The sequence below is a fragment of the Heteronotia binoei genome, chromosome 12 (genome assembly GCF_032191835.1).
Source record: "Heteronotia binoei isolate CCM8104 ecotype False Entrance Well chromosome 12, APGP_CSIRO_Hbin_v1, whole genome shotgun sequence".
Lineage (NCBI taxonomy): Eukaryota > Metazoa > Chordata > Lepidosauria > Squamata > Gekkonidae > Heteronotia > Heteronotia binoei.
In genome coordinates this window covers 56,410,658-56,425,941 of record NC_083234.1, presented here as the reverse complement: position 1 = coordinate 56,425,941, position 15,284 = coordinate 56,410,658, and the positions used below count along the sequence as shown (strand labels likewise).

Sequence of the window (15,284 nt, the reverse complement as noted above, 5' to 3'; positions counted from 1 at the left end):
TCAGAGCCAGTCTTTCAGTTCATGCTGGAATTCAGAGGAAGGCAGGAGAAGTGTGAGTCCTTTTCTATGTCCTACTCATTGCCTGGTGCAAATAGTCCTCCACTTCTGGAACAACAAAACAGACCTCTCTCTGATCTCTAGGCATTGTGGAGGGAAAGGGATTTAGTGCTGTGTACTCATGGCAGGTGCATTCACCCTTGTTGACTGGATCTATGGCATTGGAAATGGCTTTTAATACTTCACACAGAGCATTAGCCACTCATTTCCAAGGCCATTTTACAGCCTTGTGGACTAGAAACATGATCTTTGTTGATCTCAGAAGACAGCTGGGAATCTTTTCATGTAGAATCTGAGCACTGAATAATGAATCAGCACTTGTGTGGTACAACTGCTGAATGTATATGGGCCTGTTTACGGGCATCTCCATCAGCGAGCTGGAGTCTGTTTCAAGAGCCCCATGAACTACTCAGTAGTCATTTGGGATCCTCCCAGACATTGCATTGCATGCTTCCTTTCCTTAATCAAAATTCTATCTGGAATTTTAAAGGCTGTATTCATACCCCTCCCCAAAATCCCTTAGCTCAAAAAACAGTACTGTTTAAAGCTTGGTGATTTTTTTTTTTTAGTACCTGCAATAATTTTTTTCCCCTTTTCTCCTCTTTAAAAAAGTTACTACATAGATCTTTTTCCCCACCCCCAATTATTTAAAAAAGTGTCTTCTAAGTGAGAGTGTTTCCTTGAAAAACCGTAATATTATTTTGAACCCTGAATTTTTTTATTTCAGAATTTGCGTAAATGTACTTCAGGGGACATCAGCTGCATTTCACATTTTTTGCATGAATGGCAGAAACCAGACAATTCATGTGCTGCGGGGACAGCAGCTTCGATAAAATAAACCCCTTTTTTAATTTAAATGCTAATGCACTGAATTAAAATTTAATAACTGAGGAAATTGAAAAGCCAAGCTGGAATATTGGAAATAAATCCAAGCAGAAACAGCTAAAATTAAAAATTCTACAGAGTGGGAGGATAGAAGCTAAGCTGTCTTATACGATTACATTTTTTTTTTCTCAGAATGAAGGGGGGAAAATCCTATCTCTGGCCGGCCTTAGGGCAGTAAATCGAAAGCTGGGTGATTTATTGTTCAATTTTCCTGAGGGAAAAAAGCTCTCTTTCATGCTGAAATATTTCATAAATTTCAAGCCAGCATAAATTCTTAATTTAAAAGTTATGGAGGTCACATTTAGTGCGTTGGAACAATTCTGCAATCTTAAAGGAATAGCATCCCCCCCCCCGCAAGGGGGTGGTGATGAGAAATTGCTGTTTTATTTATTATTTTCATTCATCACCTGAAACTTTGTGAGAAGAGATGTTGTGCCTGCAAACATTAAGGGCTGGAACATTTCAGAGAAATATTATTTTTAATTACACCTTTTTTATGCCTCACAGTTGCTTTTTTAAAAAGAGGGGGGGAAACTTTTGTATCTTGAAGTTTTTGCGTAAGAGTTCCCTCTTGTTCACCACTTTAAAAAGGAAGAGCAGAGGAAAGAATTGCTTCTGTTGGCTTTTTATGAAAGCTAATATGTTCGTTTTTTATACAGCTGTTAGGCTGTATGAAAGGCTGTCGGGGTGCCCATAATTCAAAACAATCAGTCAAGCATTAATGATGTATCATGCTTACGCAATGAGTATAAGGTAGAGAAAGGGCTTTGGTGGACCTGGGAAACTGGTTAATTGCCCATCTCTTCTGGACATTTTGTGCGGTCTTAGATGCCTTTGAAATAAAGTCTAGTGCAGGGGTGGCCAAACTGTGGCTTGGGAGCCACACATGGCTCTTTAACACATATTGTGTGGCTTTCAAAGCCCCCACTGTCATGTCAGCTGGCTTGGAGAAGGCATTTGTCTCCTTTAATCACTTTCCCAAGCCAAGCCAGAAGGTGGCTTGGAGAGTGGATTTAAAGTTGTTTTCTTTCAACCCTTTCCCCATCTATCTGCCTGTCTGCCTTCCTCCCTCCCTTCCTCAAACATTTAGCATTCATGTCTTGCGGCTCTCAAACGTCTGACAGTTATTCTTTGTGGCTCTTACGTTAAGCAAGTTTGGCCACCCCTGGTCTAGCGTATGTAATACCGGCCAGAACACAAGCTGTGACAGAAACTGACAACAGGGAAGCAATAATGTATTCACATGGACAAAATGCAGCTTCATAAATGTTTGAATCTGCTTTGTGGCAAGCCAGACCATCTTATCCTGTATTGTCTACTCTTATTGGCAGTGGCTCTAGCAATAAAACTGCCTGGGGGGTTGAATCTTCTGCATGCAAAGCAGGTGGTCTACCTTTGAGGCATCACCCTTAACCATATCTGCCTGGCATAGTCAGATCATTGACTCTTCTATTTCAGTATTGTCTCCTCTGACTGGCTCTCCAGCATTTCAGGCCAGGAGAAGGTCTTTCTCAACATCTGTCACCTGAGATCCTTTAACTATTAAAATTTAACTGGAGATGCCAAGGATTGAACTTGGGACCATCTGTATGCAAAGCAGGTGCTCTAACTTTGAGTGCCTCCTTCCCAAGAGCATATTTTAAGCAAATTTTAAGCAAATGCCTTGGCTGCTCTGATATTGCGGAATGTTCAGGAACTTGATATATTGGGGAGGAGCAAGAGTTGGTCCTAGATTTTAAATTGCAACAGTGGTTTATGTGGAATGTCAGGGAAAACCTCAGCGTAAGAGCAGTGGGCAACAGAGACCAGCAATTGGGGGCCTCATACATAATCTTTTGATAGGATAGCCTGTGCACTTGTGGACAAAGGGGGTTTGAGGCACAGGAGAAGAGTCGGCAGTGCCCTTATCAACAACAGACCTCTACCTGACATCAGTTTGGCCTACTAAAGAGGACAGTACTCTGGTTGCTGTGAGAAGCAAATACCAACATTGCAAGGCCGTTGCCAAACTGCTGCTAGCAGAAATCTTGAGCCTGTCATTGCCTTTGGTTCTCACTTTGACCTAAATAGCAAGTCAAGTCTGAAAGAAAATCTGCCTCATAGGTTTAGTATCATGGTATTCAGACTCCCACTCTGGGCTAGGCCAGAAAAAGGGAGCCCTTGCTTGGAAAACTGACAATAGGATGAACTCTCAAATTAGGGCAAAACTGTATGAGGGCGGACAGTGTGGATATTGGTTCAACTGCTTTCCTGCTATTTAGCCATATCAAGGACTCTGGGAATTGAGGCAGGAAACTTGTGAGCTAAGGCTGGGGTCTACTGTGATGGACAGCCATTAAAACAGGCTTCAAAATTCTGCAGTCAGAGTACCGTGAGGTGAAGAGTTAAATCTCTTCAAGAATGGAGAAAGTGACAGGCTACTCCAAACATACTGATTGGCCAGTTCCAGCTAAGGGCAGAAATTTTTATTAACTGGGTGCTGAGAGTGAATGGGCATTCCCATTCTGATTTGAGAGAAGAGAGATGATTCTGTACCTGAACTGTTGAAAAACTGCTCTGAGGAAGAAATCAGTTGAACTGAGTCAGCCTGTGCTGAAAGAAGTTTTTTATAGTCACAAGAACTGGGAATGAGATTTGGCAAGGTTTTTCCACCTCTGCCAAGCCTGGCAATTGGCCCCCTTCCTTTCATGTCCAGACTTCAACCTTTCCTCATAGGACTCGGTCTCCAGACCCCTCACCATCTTCCTCGCCCTCCTCTGGACTTGTTCTAGCTTGTCTATTTCTTTAACATGTGGTGGCCAAAACTGAACACAATTTTCCAGGTGAGGTCTTACCAGAGCAGAGTAAAGCAATATCACATTGCGTGATCTGGACACACATCTGTTGATACAGCCCAAAATTGCATTTGCCTTTTTAGCCACCACATCACACTGTTGACTCATGTTCAGCATATGATCCACTAAGACCCCTAGATCCTTTTCGCACATACTGCTGCTAAGACAAGTCTCCCCCATCCTATAACCATGCATTGGATTTTTCCTACCTAAATGCAGAACTTTACATTTATCCCTGTTAAAATTCATTTTATTGATTTTAGCCCAGGTTCCAGCCTGTCAAGGTCATCCTGTATCCTGTTTCTGTCTTCTTCTGTGTTTGCAACCCCTCCCAATTTAGTATAATCTGCAAATTTAATAAGCATTCCCTCTATTCCTTCAAATAATTTATAAAGATGTTGAACAAAACAGTCCCAGGACAGATCCTTGTGGCACTCCACTTGTCACTCCTCTCCAAGAGGATGAGGAACCATTCACAAGCACTCTTTGGGTGCGATCTGTCAACCAGTTACAGATCCACCTAACGGTAACAGAATCCAAACCACATTTTACCAACTTGTCAACAAGGATAGTATGGGGAACCTTATCAAAAGCCTTACTGAAATCAAGATAAATGATGTCTACAGCATTCCCCTGATCCAGCAAGGTAGTCACTTTCTCAAAAAAAGAGATCAGGTTAGTCTGACATGACGTGTTCTGGAGAAAACCATGTTGGCTCTTAGTAATCACATCCATTCTTTCTAAATGTTCCAGGATCAACTGTTTGATGATTTGTTCTAAAGCTTTTCCAGGTATAGACGTCAAGCTGACGTGTCGGTAGTTACCCGGATCATCTTTTTTTCTCCTTGAAGATGGGGACAACTTTCGCCCACCTCCAATCTTCCGACACTTCTCCTGTTCTCCGAGAATTCTCAAAAATAATACCCAGAGGCTCAAAAATTACATCCACAAGCTCTTTTAGAACCCTTGGATGCAATTCATCTGGCCCTGAGGACTTAGTTTCATTTAAAGAAACTAGGTGTTTATGGACTACCCCTATGCTGATCCTAGGTTGGAACTTCATACCCTTCTTATATGTTCTGTTTTTGCCATGTTGAGCACCTTTTCCCTCAAAAGGGAAAACTGAGGAAAAGTAGGAATTGAGCAGTTCCGCCCTCTCTTCATTACTCATTACAATTTCACTTCCTTGCCCTCGCAATGGGCCCACCATGTTCTTTTTCTTACTCTGAACATAAGAAAAGAACCCTTTTTTGTTGTTTTCAGCATCTTTGGCCAGCCTAAGCTCATACTGAGCTTTATCTTTCCTAACTTTTTCTCTACAAGCACTGGTGATTTGTTTTAAATTCATCCTTGGTTATAAGGCTCTCCTTCCAATTCCTAAAGGAGTCTTTTTTATTTCTCAAGTCTTTAGAGAGCTGTTTATGAAGCCACTTCGGCTTCTTTAGGCTTTTCCCATTTTTTCTTCTCACAGGAATCTCTGTGATTGCGCTTTCAGTATTTCGCTTTTAAGAAACTCTCACCCCTCCTGAACCCCTTCCTCCTAAGTATTTCTGACCATGGGATTTTACCCAGCATAGTTCTAAGTTTATCGAAGTTTGCCTTTCTGAAGTCCAACCTATAAGTCTGACTACGTATAGCTTTTCCCTTCCCTAAGACTGTAAATTCCAAAATCACATGGTCACCACTGCCCAGGGTGCACTCTATTTCCACTTCTTCAATCAATTCTTCCTTGTTGGTGAGAATCAAATCCAAGATAGCAGATCCCCTTGTTTCCTTCTTCACTTTCTGGAAAAGGAAGTTGTCAGCAAGACAAGTCAGGAATCTATTTGACTTTGGCCTTCAAGGCCTTGTTTTAGACCTTTAAGGCCTTGAGTGGTCTGGGACCAATGTATCTGCAGGAATGTCTCCTCCGGTATGTCCCTGGAAGAGCATTACATTGTGGTAATAACACTGTGGTGATCCCTGGCCCTAGGGAGGTCAGCTGTCCTCAACCTGACCTAGTGGAATTTTGTCAGGTGACATCAGGGCCCTGTGGAATCTCATGTAATTCCTCAGGGCCTGTAAGGCAGACATGTTCCACCAGACTTTTAGTTGAGGTTAGCAATGGTTTGTTACCTGGCAGACACTTTGCAAGTTCCTTCTCCCCACCATGACACCCTAGCAGTCCAGAATGTAGAAAAATTTATAGGATACTATTTTATATTTTTAATTGATAATTTATTATGCTGTTTTTAACTAGTATATTGTTTTAATATATGTTGTACGTTGTTCTCAGCCCGGCATGAGCTGAGATAGGATGATTAATTGACTAATAATAAATAAATAGGTTGTTGGCTAGTGAAATGAGACTCCCATTCAGGCCAAAGGAAATGGGATATATCTTCTGGGGAAATATGATAACTCCCTACGTAGTTAAACAGGGGAAGTTATCTCTGGGAAAAGGAGAAGATCGCTGGTCTGTTGTGATAGGAAACTGCTTGAGTCACCTCAAGAGCTAGATAGAAATTAGGGATTAAAAGGAAGGGAGTTAGGTACTGAAAGAAGGTACGAGTTTCAAGGAAGTAAGAGGAGAAATGGGAAGCTCTATTAAGAAGCACTGGCATGTTTGGATATTAAGATCTCAGTAACTAAAATAATCTTCAATAACTCATTTGCCTGTATAAAGAATAACAATCTTTACAACCACTGATTTCCCCCCCTCAACATTAACTCCTGGTTACACCTGACCTTCCCCGTCTTTTAAATAAAATATTTTGTTCTATTTGACTTTTGCGTTGTTTCAAGTGCCATTTGAAGGGGTTCAACCCAAGAGGGCTCTTAAAGAAGAAAACCTTTCTATGGGGTGGCTTCTTGGGGTGGCTCAGTCACAGAAAGGAACAAAATTTTGGAGGGGAATCGGAGGGAAGGAAGGGTGAGGGACAGTCATATATGTTTTTAATTAATTTTGTAGCTAACAGTGTCTCAAATAGAATTCAGGGACATCCAAAGAAGTTGATAAGGCACATTAACTGGATGCAGGGAAAAAGTACTACATAACACACTGCATACCTTTGGAATTCAATGTTCCATGATACAGTGATGGCCACTAGCTTGGAATGTTTTAAAAGGGAACCAGACAGCTTCTTGAAGATTTGCCAGTAGCAGTGTCATGATTGTTAAATGGAACCTCCATGTTCTGAGGAAATATAGCTCTGAATGCCAATTGTCAGGGCAACAGCACTGGGAAACTTTGGCTACTGTGGCCTGTTTGTAGGCCTTCCAGAAGTGTATGGTGGATCACAGTGAGAAACAAAATGGTAGACGGACTGCTGGTCTGTACCAGCAGTTGGGTTGCCAAGTCCCTCTGCTCCCTGTTGGGGAACTTTTGTGCATGCGCGAAGCAATGACGTCACCTGGAAGTGACATCAACACGCCGTCACTCGTGGCCTCTCTATGCATCTCTGAGAAAACTCTCTGGTTTTTCTGGACGCTCTAGCCATTTGGGAGGGAAAACTCTATGGTACCTATTGTACATAAAGTTTTCCCTCCCAAAAGGCTAGAGTGTCTAGGAAAACCATAGAGTTTTCCCAGAAATGCCTAGAGTGGCTGCTATGCAATGTCACTGGCACAACAACATCACTTCTGGGTGACATCATGCCAATGACATCGGGGGAGGTTCCCCCCGCTGGCCGGAAGGTTGGGAACCTCCTGGGAGGGGGAACCCCCGTCTGGACCAAGGGCTTGGCAGCCCTAACCAACAAGGATCTTGGGTTCTTTAAAAGCTCGTTGCTGTTCAGGGTTTGGGGATTTTGTTATCTTGTGCCTGATGATATTTCTGAGGCATAGTGCATAGAATATCTAGAATTGGAAGATGAGGCCCTGACTTAATGTTCTCACATAGCTAGGAAGTTCACTGGGTGATCTTGGTACAGTCACTCTCTGTCAGTCTAACTTACTTCAAGAGTGTTGTTAGGTGGATAAAATATGGAGAGTGGAAGGGAAGAACCTTATATGCTGTTCTGAGCTCCTTCAAGCAGGGGGATAAAACCATGGCTAGATTAATATCATTGTGTACTTTACATAATTATGCAGTGTATGTATTCACAAAGCAGAACAATGAAAAATCATCAGTGTTAGCTTTCTTTCATGGTTTCTGTCTCCCTTTCACCTCCTTTTTTGGCCATTTTTTAATTTCTTCAACATACCATAAGGTGGGCAGGTGCAGAGTGAACATCGTAATTGTTAGTTATAATTAATTAATTTTGTTAAATAATACTTTAACTCAGTTCTATGGAAATACCTGGGGAGCAGAGTTGCAAATAAGGATATGACTGTATTTACTTTTTAAAAATATTTTGGGAAGCTATGGCGAGGAGGGTTTGCAGAAAGCTGGAAAAAAAACCCATATGTTTTGTTCACACCACACCATTGTCTCTTCTTTCACTGGGAGTTAGTCATATATTTTCAGTGGCTTGGGCATGGTTACAGTAGTTCGTTGTAAGTTGAGTCTGCATAATTTTCTTCAAAGAAATTGGTTCTGAAGAAAAAGCATACTCTCTAGGTAGATGATGCATATGCTTGTCACAGAAGGTAGCATCTTAGAAGAGGTGTTTCCTGTTCTCAAATGTAGTAAGAAATACCCTTCCAAGATGGCCTTTTACATCTACAGTATGTATTAGCTTCTTTAAAAGGCTGATGAAGTGGAGACACCAAATTGGACCCAACCACCTTTTCTATTGGTAAAAAAGGAAGATGGAATTCCCTTTGACCACCAAAAAGGGGGATGATGGGGACCATGTGACTGGTGTATACTAAACCATGTATGAAGAAAGCTATTATAAAGTAGGAAATCAGGCAAGATTGAATTTAAAAAGCTAATTGGGTTCCCAACCATATTGTAGTCTACCAGATTGTTTTAAGTTCTGTTTTAAACCTGCAAGAGATTCAACCATAATTTTTAAGCTTGGCAACCAGAAGGACTAGAAAACTGCATATATTCTAGTTTAAAATCAAAATCTGAAGATAGGAGATTCTGTGTTGGCTAAAAGTATCCCAGTCTATATTTTTTCGTTAAAAAATAGCTACCATTGAGTCATATCCTGGCTTAATGACGTCTGTGCATTTAAACAAATATTTATGTTCTCAGTAATATTTCTGAACCTTTGATTTTTTAAAAAAAAAAAGAGAAGGAAGCTATTAATGCTCGCACATTTGTGACTTTATATATAGATGATGATAACAGCTCTCAAGAATTCTAATCTTTTTCTTGTTCTCTCCCCTCAGACTGAAGGAGGCAGCAGTGTGGGGACGAGAGCATCCACAGGCAGGTGAGTAGCTGGATGTCTGTCTGTGGTAGGTAATGATACACACTGATTCTTCAACAAACTGAGTTGAAATTTCCAGTATTTGTGTCCCACCAGAACAGTTTTCAAAGTGAGGAATGAAATCTTGTGAGCCTTGGTAAGAGCCTTGTGTGCTTTGTAGAAAGTTGTGCATAAGGTTCCAAGACATGCACTCAGTTACAAAGAGTTTGGGCCAGGCCTATTGGGTCTCAGTGAGTACTCCTGACTAGAGATGGACATTGAGGTTTGTTTTGGTTTGTGGGGCCACACGAACCATGACCCTTCACTGATTTTCCAGTTTACTGAACTGGTTCATTTTGTGAGGTTCATAGAATGATCCCTCTGCAGACTAGAGATGCCAGACTTGCAGAAAATCTCCAGCTGGCTGTCTTCTACTTGCCCTCCAAGTTTGGTGAGGATTGCATTTAGGGGGCTTAGTTGCAGCCCTCCCAAAGCAGGTACCTCTAGGAAAGTGCTGTCTGGGGAAATCACAGCCAGTTCCCTTCACTCTCTGTCTCTAATTAATGCATGATGTGCCTGCTGCCAATGGAAAACAACTATTGCATGTGAGCTGGGGGTATATATCATTCGGCTTCCATAGAGCAGAGTGGGAGCTCTTTTATTGGCAGCCAGCACTGCCTGTTGAGCTTTGGAGGATCACTGTTGGCATTTCCAGGCCTGCAGATGAGCTGCAGAAGTCCATCCACCCCCTTCCTTAGACAATTTATTGATCAGCTCCAGCAGAAACCACCAACACAAACCACACAAACCTTTGTAAAAACCATGGAGGGTCATGGGAGGTTTATTGCAGGCGTGATTGCATGACTGTTGGCTTACAAACTTTGAACCAGGTGATTTTAATGACAAATTTAGGTTCATGAGAAGGTTCATGCCCATCCCTACTCTCGCTATTCCCCTGAGGAGCTGCACATAGCAGATGAAAAACAATAGCAGAAGGCAAAGTTGTCTTTCAAGAATTTTTTAGAGTCCACGAGCATTGGATTGACTTAGTTGACTGACTCAGTAACTAGGGTTTTTTGTTTGTTTGTTTTTTGAGTTGCCACTTATTTCAGCTCAGAGGACCACAGAAGGAAAAAATATTGCGTCTTTCTCAAAGGCATTCAAGAGAAGACAGCGAGTCTCTGTGCTTTTGCTTTCTGCTGTTCCTCCACTAAATATCACAAAACGCGGAACAGGGCAGGATTGGGAGTCTCAAAATTAGCACCAGAGACAGTACCCTTTCACTCAGTGTAATTTGAAGAGATTCTGGGGAAGGAGAATGGGAACTTTGTGCTAGGCATCTGAGTAAAGTGTGGTTGCTGGTGGGAAAGCAGCAGTTACCATTGGCACCTGGGAGCCAAATTAGTAAATCTCCATGGGCAGGGAGGTTTCAGGGAGCCCAGGCTTCCCTTGTAGACTCTTTAAGAAGTCCTCACCTAGAGAGGTTAGTAGTACTTTAGTGTGTACTCCTAAAGCCAGTCTCTTGGGCCAGACTTGGCAGTTCCTTGGCATAATCAAGGTTGGGTGAATGAAGCAGCTGCCCTGGGCACAGAATGGAAGGGGTTTCATGCTGGGTTTTGGAAAAGCCTGAGTGCCACTGCAGCATAGCTGATTTGCCTTGATGTAAACATGCACGAGCCTTATGGGGCATCGAAACCAGATCACCTAGATGCACACACAGGCAAGCCAGAAGTGACTTGTGGGATGATGTTAATAATTGGAATGTCTTGACCACCAAGCTATGATTTGTGAAACTTGCCCTGAGTGCTGCTCTAGTTGTGAAAGAATTTAGCTATGCTCCTGCTGAGTTAACTTTTAACTCTTCTTTTTTGCATTTTTAAAATGCAGGCCTTCTTTTGTGTGTGTGTGTGGACATTTAGAAGCTGAGAATGGAAACATGGAAATTTTTTCTCCCTTTCCCCCCCTTTCTTGTCTTTTGCCAGCTGTTTCTACTGTTTTTCTCTGACAGGATTGCTACCATTTTTAGCATTTGGGGTTTTTTAAAGTTACTCTTAGAATGATGCTGTTCTGTTGTTGATAATTCTGGAAACCCTCACCAAAGGCAGGATAAAAATGTCTCTAATAAAAAAGTTTGCTGGTTCCTTGGAACTGAAAATTTTTTCCTCTACAGCCTTGCATTTGAGCATCTATGAAATCTTAGCTCTGTCAAGGAGGAAAATAAAGTGTGTGTACATCTGTTGCTCGCTTCCCAGAATTGTATGACAAATTATTCCTACCTGGAAGAAATGTCCTTTTAGAACTGTGCCCCCCTCCCAGCATCTACTCTTTCATAAGGGAACAGGGTGGGGTTTTAAACAGGTTTTAGTTCCTTGTTTTATTATTCATGCCATGCTGGTCTACATTTGAAAATGTAATCTCCAGATGCGGCATTTGTTTCCAGCTGCAGCATACAGTCCAGTCCGTTCATTGTGTCACAGTCAATTTCCATTCTTTGGTGGGAGGAACACAAAATAATTTCCAGTGAGCATTGAAACACATCTCTTAACGCTGATGCCAAGAACCAGATCTGAATTTCTTGCATCTGTAGATTAAATAAAACAACCACATATGTCAGTTTTTAAAAGCCTCTCTTCTACTTCTTATATGGCCTTAATAGCATTGAGAAACAAAGCAATGGAGATGAAAAGGAGAACTTAGCATCACTTAATGCCGCCTGCATACTTCCAACTGACTCGACCAGTATACGTGAAAATGCTTCAGATGTTACCGAAACACCGTAAGTCTGCAGTTCAGTTTGCATTCCTCATAGCTGGGAGGAATCCGGAATAACTTCCGGTGAAAATTAAAGTATTTCTATTAAAGTAGGTGCTAAGAACCAGATTTTAGTTCCCCACATCTGTAGATTGAATGACAGCCACATAAATAAGTATTAAAACCTCTCTTCTGCTTCTTACATGGCATTAATAGCATTGAGAAACAAAGCAACGGAGATGAAAAGGAGATCTTAGTGCCACATAGCACTACCTGCTCGCTTCCTACCTGCTCAACTGATAAATCTGGAAAAACAACGGATATTACGGAAACACTGTAAGTCTCCAGTTCGATTTCCATTCCTCATAGTCAGGAGGAACCAGGAATAATTTTCCGTCAAGGCTGAAATACTTCTCATAAAGTAGATGCTAAGAAACAGATTAGAGTTTCCCCACATCTGTAGCTTGAATGGGAGAGCTACACGGAGCAATTTAAAAAAACAAAAACTCTTCTGCTTTCTATATGGCATTCAGAAGTGACACCATTTTAAGCCAGCTTTGCTTCAGGCACAGGTAGGCTTCATAACTTTATGCAGGATGGTGGTGATGAACAGTTGCAAACCTGAATTAGGCATCAGTTTTTATGTCCTATTCCAGAACCTTACATCACATTCCTGGGAGAAAAAGCTGGGATATTATGTACCAGTTAGTACAGACAGGAGAGTTGCTTTGTCGCTTTTGCGCTGTTGCAAACATATGATCAATGCATGACTGGCAAAATGGCAAAGCCTTTTAGTGCTTATGAAACATAATCTGCTTCTTCCCTCTCCCCTTGGCTAACCTTTTTGTTGTCAGATGCATCTGTTAGTTTCCCTTTTCACTCAGCACAGTGGCTTTCAAACTCTTGAGCTTCAAGGAACCTTGTCCTGCTCGCTTCCATTGTCACATCTACTGAGGAACTCTTATAATGCTTGTGGACTCTCCTCTGCCTTGCAGATGATTATGAGGAATGTTCCAGGACATTAATTTAGTCACAAAGAGTTTTGGTCAGGCCCATTGAGCCTCAGTGAGGACCTCAACATCTGTCCTAGCGGCTGTGCATTGTTCTTGAGGAAGAAAACTCTATGGGAGTCCACACATGTTGCCTTGATGTAGCAATAAGCTATTATTTGTGATTGCCACTAACTCCTCTCCTTCCACAATTCCTTTGATGTGCTCAAAAGCCCAGTGTGGGAAGGGGTATTATCAAGTGTTTCTCAGGGATACCAGAGCGAAGCAGCATAAGCCTTTGTCCTTCTGCTTTCTGCTGTTCTATGTTGGAACAAGGTAGGATTGGGGGTCTCAAAACTGGCAAAGTCCCTTTTCACTTAGTATAATCTGAAAAGTCATTGGGAAAAGAGCGGATATATTTGCTAGGCATCTAAGTCAATGCCTGATGGAAGTGACAAGTATTATTGGTGATCCAGGATTTACTTCTCATTAAGGACCCCCTGGTAAGTTTCAAGGAGCCCTGGACTGTTTGGGAAGCCCTGAGAAAGAGATAAGTTAACACTTCGGTTGTGAAGGATCACAGCTTTTCTTGTATTCTTCTAAGGTTCATCCCTCTGGCCAGACTTGGCAGTGCCCCACATGTTTTGGGGAATGGAGCAACTGCCTTGGACACAGAACTGGAAGGGTGTTCAGGCTCTGCTCCAGAGCAGCCCAAGTGCCAGTGCATTACAGCTTTAATTTGCTTTAATGTAAATACGCATGAATCTTACGGGGCACAGAAAGCAACTCCCCTGGTTGAAACACAGGCAAACCAGAAGTGACTGGGATGATGTTAACAACTGGAACATCTTGACCACCAAGCTGCAGTTTGTGAAGCCTGTCCTGGGTGCTGCTCTAAGTGTGAGAGGATTTAACTGTGCTCCTGCTGAGTTAACTTTTAGCTCTTTTTTTTTTTGCAATTCTAAAATTCAGGACTGCTTCTGTGTGTGTGTGTGTGTGTGTGTATACTTTTGGAGGCTGAAAATGGAAACATGGAAGGATTTTTTTCCCTTCCCTCCCTCCTTGTCATCCTTTACCAGCTGTTTCTGCTGTTTTTCCTATGACTGGATTGCTGCTATAATTACCATTTTGGGTTTTAAAAACTAATCCTTGAAGATGCTGTTTTGTTGTTGATAATTTTGGAAGTCCTTTTCAGAGGCAGGATAAAAATATCTCAAAAATCCTGAGGCAAGTTTCTAAAAAATTAGATGCCAGTACCTATTTCCCCCCTTCCAGCCTTGTATTTGAGCATCCGCGAAAACTAAGATCCATCAGGGATGAAAATGAAGTGTTTGTTCGTCTGTTGCTGTCTTCCCAGAATTATATGACAAGTTATGTCTACTTAGAAGAAATGCCCTCTTAGAATTAGGTTCTCCAGTTTTTCGTAAGGGAACAGATCCAAGCAGGCAGCCGTGTTGGTCTGAAGCAGTTGAACAAAGCAGGAATCAAGGTGCACCTTTAAGACCAACCAATTTTTATTTAGAATGTAAGCTTTCGTGTGCTCTTAAGCACACTTCATCAGACGAGGAATCCAGCACAGTGAGCAAAGCCATACATAGGTGAGCAGAGCCATACATAGCTGGTAGGCAGTGTTTATAAGGGAACAGTATGTGTTTTTAAACAGCTTTTAGTTCCTTGGTTTATTATTAATGTCTACATCTGAAAAATGCAAACTCCAGATAACAACCTTTGTTTCCAACTGCAATGGGCAGTCTGGTCCATTCATTATGCCAGAATTGATTTCCATTCCTCACTGGTGGGAGGAACACAAAATAATTTCTGGTATACGCTGAAATGTGTCTCTTAAAGCTGATGCTGAGAACTGGATCTGAATTTCCCACACTTGTAGACTGAATCAAAGAGCCGTATAGATACATTTTTAAAAGCCTCTCTTCTGTTTCTTATATGGCTTTAATAGCATTGAGAAAGTAGGCAAAGGATGTGAAAATATCTTGGCATTATATAGCGCTGTTTGTGTGCTTTCCATCCGTTCAGCCTGTATATGCAGAATTGTGTCAGTTGTTATCTCCTTCCCCACACACCCACCCAGTTACCCCTGCTCCATTCCAGAAGATGGCAAAAACAAAAACCCCTCCAGGATCCCTGGCCAATTTGGCCTGGAGAAAATTGCTTCCTGACCTCAAGCAAAGTACCTGTTCAACCAACATGTCTGGAAATACAATGGATATTACAAAAACACCGTAGGTCTTCAGTTTGATTCCCGTTCCTCATGGTCAGGAAGAACCAGGAATAATTTTCCATGCACACTGAAATACCTCTGTTACAATAGATGCCAAGAACTGTATCAAAGTTTCCAACATTTGTAGACTGAATTGGAGAGCCACCTAGAGCAATTCTTTTAAAGGCTCTTCTGCTTCTTATTTGGCATTAATAGCATCGAGAAACAACACAATGCAGAGGAAAAGAAGTTCTTAGCATCACATAGT

At 41.8% G+C, this 15,284-nt stretch overlaps 1 protein-coding gene across 17 annotated transcripts in view; it reads left to right on the top strand.

The window, feature by feature from the left end:
• ZNF618 (zinc finger protein 618) overlaps nucleotides 1–15,284 on the top strand; it is a 140,368-nt gene that overhangs the window by 69,302 nt on the left and 55,782 nt on the right. For 15 of the 17 annotated variants that reach the window (XM_060251511.1, XM_060251515.1, XM_060251508.1 and 12 more), the window contains exons 2-4: nucleotides 9,039–9,082; nucleotides 11,715–11,834; nucleotides 12,026–12,145. In XM_060251511.1, coding sequence (XP_060107494.1) covers nucleotides 9,039–9,082; nucleotides 11,715–11,834; nucleotides 12,026–12,145 — 284 coding nt within the window. The remainder of the gene's footprint in view (nucleotides 1–9,038; nucleotides 9,083–11,714; nucleotides 11,835–12,025; nucleotides 12,146–15,284) is intronic. The other 2 variants (XM_060251517.1, XM_060251522.1) reach the window with 2 other exon arrangements.